The 15,091-nt window shown below is 48.3% G+C and overlaps 1 protein-coding gene across 10 annotated transcripts in view; it reads left to right on the top strand.

Moving 5' to 3' along the window:
- Positions 1-15,091, top strand: part of LOC144155800 (oxysterol-binding protein-related protein 6-like) — a 149,013-nt gene that overhangs the window by 124,350 nt on the left and 9,572 nt on the right. For all 10 annotated transcript variants that reach the window (XM_077687471.1, XM_077687476.1, XM_077687469.1 and 7 more), the window contains 2 exons: positions 4,707-4,851; positions 5,131-5,257. In XM_077687471.1, coding sequence (XP_077543597.1) covers positions 4,707-4,851; positions 5,131-5,257 — 272 coding nt within the window. The remainder of the gene's footprint in view (positions 1-4,706; positions 4,852-5,130; positions 5,258-15,091) is intronic.

Raw genomic sequence — 15,091 nt, 5'->3', positions numbered from 1 at the left:
GTGGCGCACATGGTTCAAAAGAGGCAGAACATCACAGGGAGATGGAAAAAGAAGCTGGATGCTCCACGACAACAATGCACTGTGGGCTAGCATACAGGATAACAGGGGACCTTGGCTAGCTCCACTAGTGGAAGCACTACCAGTCCCAATCCAAAGACATGCACTTTAGACGACTCCGGCTTGGGCGAAAAAGTTGAGACTTTATTGCCTGGTGAGTACGGGGGATATACCAGACAACACGACTGCTGCTGACGGGGAGACAGAGCCTCCGTTCGCTCACTCAAGCCTCAGGGACCCAGACTCGGATATCTGTCATCACTCTTTGACAGCCGGTGCAGATGGAATTTCTGATCAGAGTAGGAGAACTTGCATCCAGCTTCTCAGCTTGGGGGAAGAGGGTGGCACGGCGAGAGGCGACACGCTGGTCCTTCTCCCCCATGCCGTCACACACATGCTCACGGCAGGCCAGGTACAGTGCGTTGCATGTGGTTCACGAGGGGACCAAGACACGTGACACACCACCTGCCAAAATGGCCGCCCCCAGCTCGCCCCGCATGCGCAGACGAGACATGGGGAAATAAGGACCCAGTCAGTGAGCTCTTGGACTCGAACGCGAGTTTACTTGAGTGAACTTGAGTGAGTTTACATTATCACCTCACTTCCAAACCCACCCTACTCACCAGAGTTAGCTCAAAGGTCGTCATGTTGGACACCGCTGCGGAGATCCGTGCAAATTACATAGGGTGCTTGGCACAATTCTAAAAAAGAACATCGGCGACACGTCGCAGCAGTGGCAGGAACATTGGCAGCACTGCTTTGTGGTGTGAGCAGGTTATTTTAAAAGGTACAGTGTGTACACGAAGATAAATAAAGCACTTCCTTTTAACCAGAACTTGCCTCGAAACTTTTTGATACCACCTGATAAGCAGGATCAAGGTCAAGCAAGACAGCAAAAATACTTTCATCCTGGGCTTGTGAACATGAGGGCAATACCACCAATTCAGGTTTTCCGAGGTCAACCAAGAGACATGCCGAAAAGTTGTAAATAAAACCCAGTTGCGTGGATCTAGTTCAGTGAAAACTTGATAGCATCTTGTTCAGCATGTAATGAAATAAGAAGAAAATAAAAATTAGCCCCAATCCACTCTGTGAATGTGCTTGGAAAGCAAAGCTGTAAACGGCGCCCACAACGATTGCCCATGCGACATCACTTAAAGGAGCCATGAAGAGAAAATGCAAGTTGGTTTTATTCGAAAGATTTCGTGTTTTATAGTGCCCCCAGCGCTTGTCCGGATACAAACGGTGCTTTATTCACTGAGAAATTAAACAATTCAGGTTAAAATTTTGATTTTCCCGCTCAATCGTGCGTTTTCGTGGTCCCAAGTGACATCACGGGAACCGACCGCTCTGCAGCCTAGAGTACCTTCATTCACGCATCCGCCGTACAGGGTAGAGACACGTAACGCTGGCGCCGCCATGTTCGGTTGCTCGCTCGCCGCCGAAGCAAGTCATTGTGTCAAAACCCCGCTAAAATTATCGCCGCAACGCGGTTTACAGAAGAAGTTTGAATCATATTGTCTGTTTCGCGTTGCTAGGTCTCGTGGGAAACGAAAAGAATAACGCGTTGAGCCCGTTGGCCCAATTGCGGCGGCACGGGACCGTTCAAAGGTTGTCTCCACCCTGTAGCGGTGTTGGTTTGTTCCCGCGTTTCTTTACGTTCCGTAACCTAGATGGCGCCACCATACCGTGGCAAGCGTTTGGTTTGTTTTTGCCCGCATTTAAACCTGGCTTGTTTTTGTTCTGGGAGAAAATATTCGTTCCCTGAAACAGTGCTCGCTCGACAAATGGGGTCACGTAAGACACCGTTGCTTGCGTCAATCAGCCAGTGTCGTCTGAGACAACCCCAAGCCCCATAGTGCTGTGCAGCTAAACCAAAGCATGCTGTGCGCAGTACGAACAGCAGAACGCATCAGTACTTCTATGTTTACATGTGCTTTCGTAACTTCCACTGTTTGTCCCATCATTCCTATTGCTTTGTAAAGAATGAGCCCTAAATTTAAGCGCGAATCGCTCGTTCGTCTAGTTTGTAAGCTCTACCTAATTTGCGTCTGCTTCTGCCAGCCTCCGCCAATCGCAGAGCTTAGCCCATGTGACATCACAGGTTCTGTTGCGGGAAATGAGCTGATGGGTCGCATGACCATTCCCGTTTTTCCTAATTATGTAGCTTATTTGAGCGAAGTTTACGTTAAAAGTGGTGTCAGTATGATTCTAACGAGACAATCTTTTGAATGAATCAAACTTGTGTTTTCTCTTCATGGCTCCTTTAAATCACGCACGCCACTCTACAAATAGTGAAACCAGAGAGAAGTGAACTGCACTTACCCACACCCTCCATTACTTCGAAGAGATATTCTTGCGCAGGGTAAATTAATCCAGAGTGCACGAACGCTGGTTGGTTGAGTTATATTGGTGTAGCACATGAGTGGAAACATTTGTTTTTAAATTAAAGCTCAAACTCGGTATTCGACGATCTCACTACTCCGTCTCGGCCATTGCGGACGGAGTCGACGAGATCGGCGGCACAGACGGAGCAGGAGCACGAGAAGGAGGAAGAAGCGCAGGAGGAGGAAATACTTCTATTCAGATTTCTGAACGGCCCTGAGTTCGGCACAGGTGACTGGTTCCTTCCTCACTGAAGCCCATATTCAGTCCGCGCAGCCTGTGCTCTGTCCACGGGCTGAAGCTGGGTAGGCCGAGAGGGGCTGAACAGCCGCATCTCCCATTGCTTTTGTTCGGTAGTTGACGGAAAGAGAGGATGGGGCTCTGGGCTAAAGTCGCACGCCACAATTATGTGGCAGAGTGTTCCTACTTTTGAGCAAAATTTACATTCAGCTTCGTAGCGATTCCAGTGCCTTAAGCGAAGACGCGTCGGTGTGGGAAGGAGACGGATTGTATGAGCCGTAGGGTAGTTTGTTGTTCTATGGAAAGGACAGGGTAAGGCGAAGGTAGGGTCCGTCTCAGAAGGCGATAGTGCTGGGTTATGTCCCTGAATGAGACAAGCGGGTTACTGTCCTCGTGCAGCTCCATAGCACGGGGGTGACAGTGCAGGTTTGGTGGGCGTATTCGTTGCCCACCATGGAAGCGTGAACGGGTGTCCAGATGAGCTGAATGGACCCGTTTGGGGAGTGATTTTTTAGCGCACGCAGTGCAGGGTGGGACCACAAACCCGACAGGTAATTCCAGTAAGCTTGTTGGGAATTGGTGACCATCTCACGAACCGTGGTTTAGTGAGAACCAAGGAGATGGCAGGCTCTTGTGCTGCCATCACGTCTTCGGTCTTGAGTGGGGCACAAGCAAGGAGGTTATGTATGTGGCCGCGATGATGGCGTACTGCTGCCGTCGATGTTGGGAGGCTTCGGAGTAGATAAATGTAGGATCCCCAGGTGTTGAGCACTTAAGCCCGTGCTTGTCGGTGACCCTCGTCGTCTGAGGGGTTCGTATTTCTAGGCAAAGGGAGCATCATTATTTCTTGTCGTCAAAAGTCCAGGAGTACATCAAGCGGAGTGACAATCTGTGCTAGCCAGCCAATCTGGTAAAAGATGCGGCGACCCGCCGCAGTTGTGCTCATTCGGAGCTTCTGGATAGAAAGATGGCCCTCTATCAGCTCTTCCACCGTGTTGTTGTAGAGCCCCGTGCTAAGCAGCTTCTCTGTGGATGCACTCAAGTGAGAGACAGGGAGTAAAAGAGTAAACTTTATTAAGTTTGCCAGCTGCGTTGCTTTGTCGTCAGAAGACCACTGGCTTGCTGAACCGCCTTTTTAATCATTAAATAAAGCATCTTTATGTCCTCCTTGCCGGGAAGAAGACAGCGGGTTGATGCAAGTGATTCTCTAGAGGATGAAAGCTTGAACTAATCGAAAGGTATCGTATTCCTTGAGGCCTCGCATCTTGGTGGCAACTCGCCTGATCATGTGTATGATTTATTGATGCTGTGTGTGAGGCGCTGCAAGGATACGTACCTCTTGGTGTTGGCCTGAAGATGTAGGCCCAGAATCTTGATGCTGGGGCTTGGAGTGATGGCCTGGCCATCAAGGAGTATTTGAATGTGTTCCTTGAGATATCGTCTGGCGTGAGAGCGGACGACAAGGAGCTGAGATTTTTTACGTGAACACTGGAAGCTTGTGAACACTGGAAGCTTGTGAACACTGGAAGATTGGCGTACTAGAAGTGAGATGCCATTGGTTGGTGTGAGATTCTTTCATTCACTATTGCGTGGCATTTAGTGAGAAGGCAGGGGTTAAATCCGTAGATGTGCTTGGTCAGTGCACCACTTGCTTCCCCATCTCCGCGTGAGCTCGTAGCTAAATCGGTAAGACAATGGGCTCTTGCTTTGTTACTCTGTTAGTTCCAGGTTCGATTCCTGGGGGTGCAGTAAAATCTTTTATTTGTCCGCGGGAGTTTTCTGGTGACACCAACGGTCGCGAAAGAACCCTAGGGGGTAGAGGTAAAAGGCTTTGCTTTAAAAGGTACAGTCACCTGAAGCATTTTTACAGAGAAGGGGTTTGTTCAAGAGAGTCTCATGTATTCCATTTTGCCAATGAGGCAGCTAGCCGAAGAAAGTCCAGTTTTTGCTCGCAGGTGCTTTTCAGCGGGGTCAATCCCCTATCAAAAGGCCTAACATTTCCTGTGTGTTTTAAATGTTTACAGGCCAGCTACTGGTCTGAAAAGCGGCATGAGGTGTTTGGAACTGTGGCCAACAAACAGGGCGATGTCATCTTCAACCTCTCAGGACAGTGGACTGAAGCAATATACTGCGGTGTAGCTCCCACAGCGAAGTGCATATGGAGACCTGGTGAGAATGGGCGCATCTTTCATTAAGAGTCTCGCAGGCTGTTCTGTTTTTGCTCATGCTATTTCAACTCCCAATGCACAACTCGAAGAGCTTAATGTTAAGATTGGTGTGCAAACTATGCCTGTAACTTGAACTTGTAGTGTAGAATTCAGACACTAGCAAGTCACAAAGCTGGGCCTCTGTCACACGGCTTACTGGTTTGTAGATACTGTGCACAATTTGGAGTATACTGCAGGCATTGACCAATCTTATTTAATTTCTTTTTTCTTCCCCATGAAGGAACAATGCCAGAGGACTACGAGCTGTACTACGGCTTCACACGGTTTGCCATTGAACTCAATGAACTTGACCCACAAATGGCCAAACTGCTCCCGCCAACTGACTCAAGGTTCCGGCCAGACCAAAGGTATACCTATAAAGGTCTTACTTATTTTTATACATCATTACATTAGCCTGACGAAGAGCACTGTCCTGATAATTTGTGTTTTAATACGTGGTAAGCAACTCTCTTGATTGTAGCTCAGAACACAACTTTGTTACGGGGATGGGTGATTAACATGTGCACTGCGCAAGCTCTTTCAATGTGAGAGCATTTTTAGATACCAGTGCCCCCCCGCCCCCCTCTGGCTCTCTCTAGCTTGGCTTTCTGGCTGTTTGACCTCGAAACTGTCCCCTGCATGTTGCTCAAATAAATGTACCGTAAAATACCAAGCAAGCGCCCGCCCCGCCCTCCCCCCTCCCCCCCACCCACCCCTCGACGTGGGGATAGTTCATGGAATTTCGGGGAGGGGGCCCTTGTTCGGAACCGCCTCGAAATTCAAAATGGCGGCACAAAATTGTTAACCCCCCAAAAAAGAAAAAAAAAATTAATGCAGTGCATTAGAGAATGCAACCAGAGTCCTTCAGTACTTCTCTGGTCATGAAACTCCCGGCCAAGTTTCATACGGGGACAAAGGCTACCGCAAGGCGCACCACCGCAGATCGTAGGGCATCGGGCGCGGCCGCCGCTGCTCTGTAGCCAGACCGGCAGGCAGGAACGCAGTAGCAGCATGTCAGTTCTCGCCAAATTTCTTCGTCACTCACAAAGTGATAAGTCTATTTCAGCGGCCCATGACACGTAAAGCGAAAGCGCACTGCTGATAAGGCGCCCAGCGTCCGTTCCCTGCCAAACGCTCTCTGACCACTTCCCAGCACCAGCGCCGCGGCGGACCTCCCTGGGCAGCGCACGAAGCTCTCCCATAGCGTGACGGCGGAGTTTCATGACCAGAAAAGCATTGAAGGACTCCGATGCAACCGTGAAACTCCCCTTGGCAGCAACCAGTGATAGCAATTTGCACAGTGTTCTCGCCAACCACATTGTTGGTCCTGTTAGCGGGAGAGTCCATTCTAACCACCAACTCGTCATTATTTGATAATTGAACAAGGTGTACTTGTGGCATGTACGGAGGGCGTTCCAGGTAGAGTGAAAGGCTTCCGAGAAATCTTCTGGTGTCTCCTGGCTTTCTTTAGTGGCATGGCACACAGTAACGCCAAACTGCTGTTTTCATCGCTTATGTACTGGCTCAACACAACGAAATTGCCAAGCTGCAAGCTGTGTGCTATCTTAACAACTTCCTTAGACATAAGCCTGTAACTCACACATTCCGCCCTGCGCTTCTTGTTAAGAAACTAAAAAAAAATCGTCATCCACTTCGCTGAACACTGGCACTTGGTTGCTCAGGTTTTGCTGAAGCATGGCCGTGCCAAAGTTCCACAGCAAACTCTTGTGCTTTTTGCCCCACTTGCGTATCCTCGTTCGATCTGCACTAAAGTGACAAGATGTCGTGTGCTCGTTTTTTCCCCAGTGTGGCGATGCCATTCCACGACTTCTATATTTTTCTTAACTGCATACGAATGCATGTGATGAACCACCGTGGGTACGAAGTCACAAACACATTCGGCACTTACGGACCAATGCCTCCTTGGTCAGACTACAATAACAAAATGGCAAGCTTGCGTTGAATTTCTTGGATTGGATTTTGGATTAGACGAGAGTGCAGCCTGAAGTCCCTGGCCAGTGTCGGTTTCGGTAGTATGGGTCGTCAGAGAGTGGTTGGGGGAGGGAGGGGGTTGTTCGGAAGTGCGCGAAAACTCGAAATACTCCGAATGCGTTTGCAAGGCTAGGGGCTTTTTATCAATATTTTACGGTATATATATTCACGCTGAATCTGTTCGCTATATTCGCAGTTTGTAATAAATGCTATATGCTTTTCCTGCCTGCAAAAAAGTTTCTCTCATCTCCCGACACTTGCGCCACGCGTCTGGTGGCGAAGGAAGTGTTTGGGAACAGGAACTTGGTATCCATGACGACAAGGTCCTTTTCTGTTTACCGTCTGTTTTGCCCTTGTTTTCATTTGCTGGCTGCTATCAGCATATCAGCACAGTTGAGGGGAAAAGACTGGGATCCTGCACAGTACTTCTTGCGCCTTGAATGCACGGAAAGCCATTCTAAGTGGTGACTTGCCCGGTTGGGTGTTCGCTGTACCCGAGCTGCACTCCTGTTCATTCTCATCTGAAATATAAGGCCATTGTATTAGTTCATACTATGACGGTCATGGCATGCTTTTTCATTACAACCAAGCGTTTGGTATAACTGTGGCCATTGTAAATGTGTTTGACTGTCTCAGCCGCTTTTCCCACATAGTCTACCGATCCCTGTGATCCTGCAAGCTGTCGTTCACATCTTCCCAGCGCTGTTTGCTGTCCCCATTGTAGGAAAAACTAAATGCCGCGGTTCCAGACACGAGCTGCGTTGTTGTCGCCAAACATTTCTCCCCTGAATCTCATGGATGTCACTGTATAAGACGTCATTACTTATGCACTTTTGGTCACTGGAGCCGCCGTTTTTGTCATGCACTTATTAAAGCTTCATTGACTTGTTCAAAAGTCATGACACCTCACGGAGGGTTGTCGTTATGCACCGCCAAGCACAGCCCATTGGGTCCACTTGTGCGTGCACTGCTCAGGTTACAATTTAGTGAGTTCTCTGTGGCATTGAATTCATTTTTCTCTTTTCATGTCCTCGAAATGGTGCAACGTCATCTTTGGATGTTTCCTTTGTGTCACAACGCTATGGTTGACTGCACTTGGGTCAGAGTAGAGTTTCTTTTTGAGTTTTAGTGCATCCCATGAAGTTCTGCCGCTTCTACCTGTCAAAAAACTTGTTGTAGCCGAAGACACCAATATTTCTCCTTGCTCCGCCTTCCTCGTGCCCTTATCCTGTTATTCCGTTTCTGATGCTGCTGGGCTTGTTACACCCTCTCGTCTATGTGCTTCACTGCTGTGTGCTCTTCTCACTGTCCGAGATTGGCCAGCTGCAATTTTTGTATCCATCCCGGGTTGTGTCCTTGTTCTCTGCTCTGTGGAGAATGTCGTGGCCACATCGAACTTGTGAATTTTGTGGTTGTCGGCATCCTCGATGAGTCACCATAACTGGAAATCGGCACTTGTCCTTCTGCAGCAGCGTCATTCCATGCCAAACGTCCCAGCCATAAAATCGACCATCACGGGTTTGCTCAGTAAAAATTGTGGGTCATCCTCGCATGGCCCACAATGCTCCCTGAAAGTGTTTTTGTCCAAAAAAATTTTGTTTTTTTTCTAGCAGCCCTTTTACCTCCAGGGTTTAAAGCAAACTTACGTCTGTGAAAAAATTCATGAAAAAGTGACTTCTCTTACAATGGCCACCATTTTTTGTGAACATCATGTTGACGCCCTGGGCTGGTCTATGCCGCATTTTTAAAATATTTTTCCTTTTTTTTTTTTTTTTTTTTGCTTTGATTACACCATTCAGAAAATACACGATGTCTTGCATTTTCAAACATTTTTAGCAAATATGAGCACATTCTCTCAGCCAATGTAGCATTTGTACCTGTATCTCAGCATTCGGGAAAAAAGGTAAAAACTATATTTACTCTGAAAAAAGGTGAAATGTGCGAGAAAACGTTTGTCAAACTTGGAAAAATCTCCTTTCTGGCCTATATTCACCTTGAAATTGTGCATTGCTGTGCTCGTAGTAAAAATATCAAATACAAGCCATTCACTAGTACAAATGATCGCAGTTTATTTCAGAAAGTTTAATCAGAACAGTTCTTGTTTTAGCAGAGAAAAAAAATTTTCAATTTGTACAGTGACACTACTTCACCACCCGCCGCGGTGGCTCAGTGGCTAAGGCGTTGCGCTGCTGAGCACGAGGTCGTGGGTTCGATTCCCGGCCGCGGCGGCCGCTTTTCTGATGGAGGCGAAAAGCAAAAACGCCCGTGTGTACGACATTTCGGCGCATGTTAAAGATCCCCAGGTGGTCAAAATTAATCCGGAGCCCTCCACTACGGCGCGCCTCATCGCCTGCGTTGCGTCGGCGCGTTAAACCCTACAATCAATCAAACACTACTTCACCCCGTTGTTCCACAGAGCGTCTTCTCTGCACGGCATGCACCTGCCTGCATGAACGAGGCGCGAGCCAGTGGGTTCGCGCTACAAGAATACCTTTCGCCGCAATGGTATTTGTAGCGTCAGTACAGGAAAGAGGAATAATTCGCGTGTTAGTGGGAAAAGTACAACGTGGAGCTAGCGGTGGTGCCCCCATTCGATGAGTACGGGTAACTCAACGGCAGGCTGGACATGGATGTGCATTTAAAGAAGCAGGGTATGTTATACATGGTATCGTTTAAGTATGCCGAAAATTACGAAATAAACAGCGGCGGAGTCATCGAGTTAAACGGATTTATTTGTATAGGTTAGCGGGAATTGCATAACTCGATGCTTTAAATGCACATCTGATGTCCAGCTGTTGAGTTACCCGTCCTCATGGAATGGGCGCACCGCCGCTAGCTCCACATTGTAGTTTTCCCACTAACACGTGAATTATTCCTCTTTCCTGTACTGACGCTACAAATACCATTGCGGCGAAAGGTAATCTTGAGCGCGAACCCGCTGGCTCGCGCCTCTTTCATGCAGGCAGGTGCATGCCAGAGAAGACGCTCTGTGGAACAACGGGGTGAAGTAGCGTCACTGTACAAATTGAAAATTTTTTTTCTCTGCTAAAACAAAAACTGTTCCGATGAAACTTTCTGGAATAAGCTGCGATCATTTGTACTAGTGAATGGCTTGTATTTAATATTTTTACTACGAGCACAACAATGCGCAATTTCAAGGTGAATATGGGCCAGAAAGGAGATTTTTCCAAGTTTGACAAACATTTTCTCGCACATTTCACCTTTTTTCAGTGTAAATATAGTTTTTACAAATGCTTCATTGGCTGAGAGAATGTGCTCGTATTTGCTAAAAATGTTTGAAAATGCAAGACATCGTGTATTTTCTGAATGGCGTAATCACAGCAAAAAAAAAGGAAAAATATTTTAAAAATGCGGCATAGACCAGCCCAGGGCGTCAACATGATGTTCACAAAAAATGGAGGCCATTGTAAGAAAAGTTACTTTTTCATGAATTTTTTCACAGACGTAAGTTTGCTTTAAACCCTGGAGGTAAATTGGCCGCTAGAAAAAGAACAAAATTTTTTTGGACAAAAACAATTTCAGGGAGCATTGTGGACCATGCGAGGATGACCCACAATTTTTACTGAGCAAATCTGTGATGGTCGATTTTACGGCTGGGACATTTGGCATGGAATGACCCAGCAGTCTTCACCGTGCACTCAGCTTATCCAAGTACAATGGACCAAACAACTAATTTTCCTACATCGCTCCTTTGATTCTTCTTTCAACTGTGTACAGACATCCCTGGGATGCACATTGACCATCAGCCACAACATGGGCTCTCAAGCTCCATTGCTTGTCAACCTTATTGCGTGTCGGCCACCGAGCGCCACATTATCGATGATCAAACAGACAGCGTCATTTTATTCCTCAAGTAGCCGCTGGCCTCATCAGTTGTATTTTTTAGAAAGAGGGACAGTTCCATCAGGTTTTGCTTTGATTATCAGGGTTTAAACAAGATTGCCTGCAATGACGTCTACCTCCTGCTGCATATCGATGACACCTTTGACTGCCTACAAGGAGCCAAATTTCGCTCTTTACTCGATCTTCATTCAGGATATTTGAAAGTTTCTGCAGTGGATGTTGACTGACCAAAGACAGCTTTTATTACACCCTTTGGCTTGGTAAAATTAATATCCGGTTCGGCCTTTGTAAAGGACCCGTTACATTTGAACAAATGATAAATTCTTGATAAATTCAAATGGCAGACACGTCTGCGTTACCTTGGTGATTTAGGGGTCTTCTCTTTCGACTTCCTAACACCTGCTCTGACTTGAACATATTCTGACATGTTTGATGAGTGTGTGGCTGCATCTTCACCTAAAGATGGGCCCCATTTTGCTGCACGACGGTTGACCATCCTCATGCACGTTGTCTCCAAAGGTGGTGTTAATCCTGACCCGGCCAAGCTTCGTACTGTGGCAGAATTTTCGAGGCCGACCACCATCGGGGCACTTCATAGCTTCATTGGCCTGAGGTTGTTCTTTCTTCGCTTCGTAACTTCGCCCCTGTCGTGGTTCCACTCACATAACAGCTTGGCACCAAGAGCATTCTCTTGTCATGGTCTCTTGCCTGTGGTGACACATTCACTGCACTGCTCCGTCTGCTGACGTCACCAACAGACCTTAACCATTTTGGCCCTTCTGCCCCTTCCAAGATCTACACTTATGCCGGTGGTGTCGGCTAGGGTGCGGTCTTTGCTCAAAGAAATTCCAGATCTGACAAGTATAGGGTCACTTGTGCAGACTACACACTCACGACTGTAATCTCAAACCATTCTGTCACTGAGAGGGAGTGTTTGGTAGTCGTGTGGGCCCTCGGGAAGTTCCATTCGTACCTGTACGGCCGCCCTTCTGATGTCACAAGCCACTACTCACTTTGTTGGTTGTCAGGCCTGAAACACCCATCTGGCAGCCTTGAGCGTTCTTTGTCTTCAGAACTATGATATTAACAAAGTGTATCGCTCTGACTGCAAGCATCATGACGCTGGCACTTTCTCTCAGTCTCTGGTGCTGTCTGTTGCGATCAGTAAATCCAACCTCGACTGCTTTGGGTTGACGCTTGACGTTGACTTGATGCCGTCTGAGCAGCAGAAGACCCCTGGATTGCGACTCTGTGTGGCTACCTTTTAATACCGTCTAACACTTGCGCATCTTGGGCACTGTGGCAGCAAGCATCCCATTTTGTTGTTCATGTTGGCCGGCTGTACAGGGTACCGTATTTTCTCGCATATAACCCGCACCCCTAACTTTGAACTCCCCGAAAAAAGAAAAAAAAATCCTCGCGTATAACCCGCATGCTTACCAAAAAAAAAAACTGGTCTAGGAAGTCACAATTGCACAGTCACAATCTCGTTTACACGTGAACTTTATTTCGAAATGATCGCCGCAACGTTCTCAGCGCCGATTCCGGTTCAGTCAGTTAAGTCAATCATCGCCAGACTCGCCACTGTCGCTGCTGCCATCCGAGGCTTCGTCGCCGCTCTCAAAGACGCAGTCGTCTTCAGTGCCATCCAAGGAATTGCTGATGGCGCACTTCTTGAAGCTTTTGCGCACCATGTCGGCCGGAATCGCCCCCCACGTATCCACGATCCACTGGCACAGCAGCACAATGTCTGGCCTCCGCACGCGTCCCGTCGGTGTGAGGGCGTAAAGGCCGTCGGCCATCCATTCGGCATACAGCCGCTTCACGTGCGCCTTGAACGGCTTATTTAGGCACACGTCCAGTGGCTGGAGCATGGAAGTCATGCCACCGGGTATGATCACGAGGTCCGTGCGGTTGTCGGCGAGGCGTGCTTTCACTGCGTCAGTGCAGTGGCCTCGGAACGAGTCCAGCACCAGCATCGACCGCCGTGCCAACATGGCTCCTGGCCTTCTCTCCCAGATCATGCGAAGCCAGTCACCGACGAGGTCACTATTCATCCAAGCGTTATCTTCGGCCCGCACAACAATCCCTGGTGGCAGTGGGGTACTGGGTAGCGTTTTGCGCTTGAAGATTACATACGGGCGCAGTTTGGTGCCGTCCGCCAAAGCGCACAACATTACGGTGCAGCGCAGCTTGGTGTTTCCGCCCGTCAGCACGCTCACAGATTTTGACCCCTTTTTCTGCAAAGTGGTGTCCATGGGCATCTCAAAGTACACGGGCGTTTGGCCGGCATTTCCCACCTGGGAGAGCAAGTAGTTGTGCTCCTCCCTGAGCCCGATGACGTAACGTTGATAGTTCAACAGCTTCTCCTCGTAGGCGTTGGGAAGCCGCTGGCACATGGTCGTTCGCCGCCGCATCGAAAATCCGTGCCTGGCCATGAATCTCTGGAGCCATCCACGGCTCGCACGAAACTCGCGTGGGATGTTCATCTCCCGCGCCAACCTCAGAGCTTCCATCTGCGCCATCTCCGTGGACACAGCGTGGCCACGACTCCTCCGCTCATCAATGAATTTGACAAGCTGCGTCTCAAGAAGGGGGTACGCGCCAGTCTTCGGGCCGCAAAATGCTCGCTTCTCCTTGTGTGCACTTTCGAGAGAGGCCTTTTTCTTCCGCCAGTCGCGAATGCAGGACTCGTCGACGTCGTGCTTTCTCGCAGCAGCTCTGTTACCGATTTCCTCCGCAGCAGCTATGATCTTCAGCTTCTCTTTCGCGGTGAAAGATTGATGCCGAGACTCACTCATGGTGCCTCACCAGACAAGGCTGACCAACGGTGCAAACTGGCCACACCTGAGTTGGGGGCCCAACAACTTCGCTACAAAGCGCACGCAAATCACCGCGACAGATGCTGTTGACCAAACCAAACAAAGCATGTGAAAAGTCCGAATAAACACGCTATGTAGGGGATCTGTCTATGGCCTGTGTTGGCTTCTTATTGGCTTTGCACCTGATGATGACTATGGAGATGCGGACTGCATGGCAGGCCGTGCATTGCCGTGAAGCCGACCTCTGCTTCCAGAATATTCGCAGATAACCCGCACCCCCACTTTTCGGACGATTTTTTTCAATTTTTGGTGCGGGTTATATGCGAGAAAATACGGTAACTACCTTCCGGATCATCGCAAATGGGTGCTCATTATTCCACAGCATCCGCACTCCAACATGTATGGTTGTTTTCGTTGTGAACGGTACAGTGCTCGCAATAGCGCGCCAAGGACTTTCCGATGCTTTTGACTGCGGTATTAGGGGCGTGGTATGCAGATTCGTTTGCCTTTGTGTTCGCTCTAGCCTAGACTGTCAATGGTGCAAGCCCCACCATGCGTCTGACGTAACGCCGCCCTTACTTGGCTTGGTTTCGCCATTTGATTGCTTTGGAATTTATCTCTACGGACCCCTTTCTTGCACCGCTACTGGCTTATTGTAGCTGTCGACTAACCAATTAGGTACGCCGAAACCGCTGGGCTGCCACCACTCAAGCAAATACGGGTTTCTTTTCATTTTCCCTTGTGTATGGGCACGTGCCGTCATTTCTGCGCAACACTACACTCCACTACAGCCCCTATGTTCGGAGTGCACATTGGTCTCCAACGCCAACTACTATGTAGAGGAGTGTTGGCAGCTGGCTTGATGTTTACATCAGTGGAACATGGGTTCCAAAAGTTCCAGCATGATTAATTAAAGGTTGCTCTGGTGTTCTCCCCTAATGACCTGATTTGGCTCTGGGTTGCGGCCACTTCTCCTGTCCTGGTTTGTCGAAAAAACCACTTTCGAGGTACCCCAGACCTTATCGTGTCAAAGAACACACGCTGCCCATCAATTATGTAGTTGAACTTATGACTCTATTTTCTGACAACTGCTACAACCAATGGTGCTACCAATGGTGCAATTAGCATATTGATGAATGGATAGGCGAATTGAATGCAGCAGTGTAGTACCAGGTCAGCTGTTTATGCATAATCATCAAACTTCCTTCATAAATGAGTCAAATAGCTACAAATTAAGCGTCATGTCACTGGAAATGTCTTGTACATTCTGAACAAAACGCAGTTTCTCATACCGCACTACTTTGTAAGGCAATCCGTATGGTTAAGGCAACAACTGTTGTTACTTGGTGATCTGTGACTACAGGACTTTGCTGCCTACATAAGTACTACTTGCTTGCGTTAGCAGGCAGCGATCACAGTTAGTGTACTATAGCCATCATTGAAGGTTAGTAGCAGTGACATACTGGGCACCACAATGCTTCCTTCTTAATTAAGAGAAAGCTTCAGTGTTCTGTTTGGGCTTTG

This window comes from Haemaphysalis longicornis, unplaced genomic scaffold, assembly GCF_048455015.1.
Source record: "Haemaphysalis longicornis isolate Haplotype H1 unplaced genomic scaffold, Haemaphysalis longicornis Haplotype H1 scaffold_1, whole genome shotgun sequence".
Lineage (NCBI taxonomy): Eukaryota > Metazoa > Arthropoda > Arachnida > Ixodida > Ixodidae > Haemaphysalis > Haemaphysalis longicornis.
This window is presented reverse-complemented; position numbering and strand designations above follow the sequence as displayed.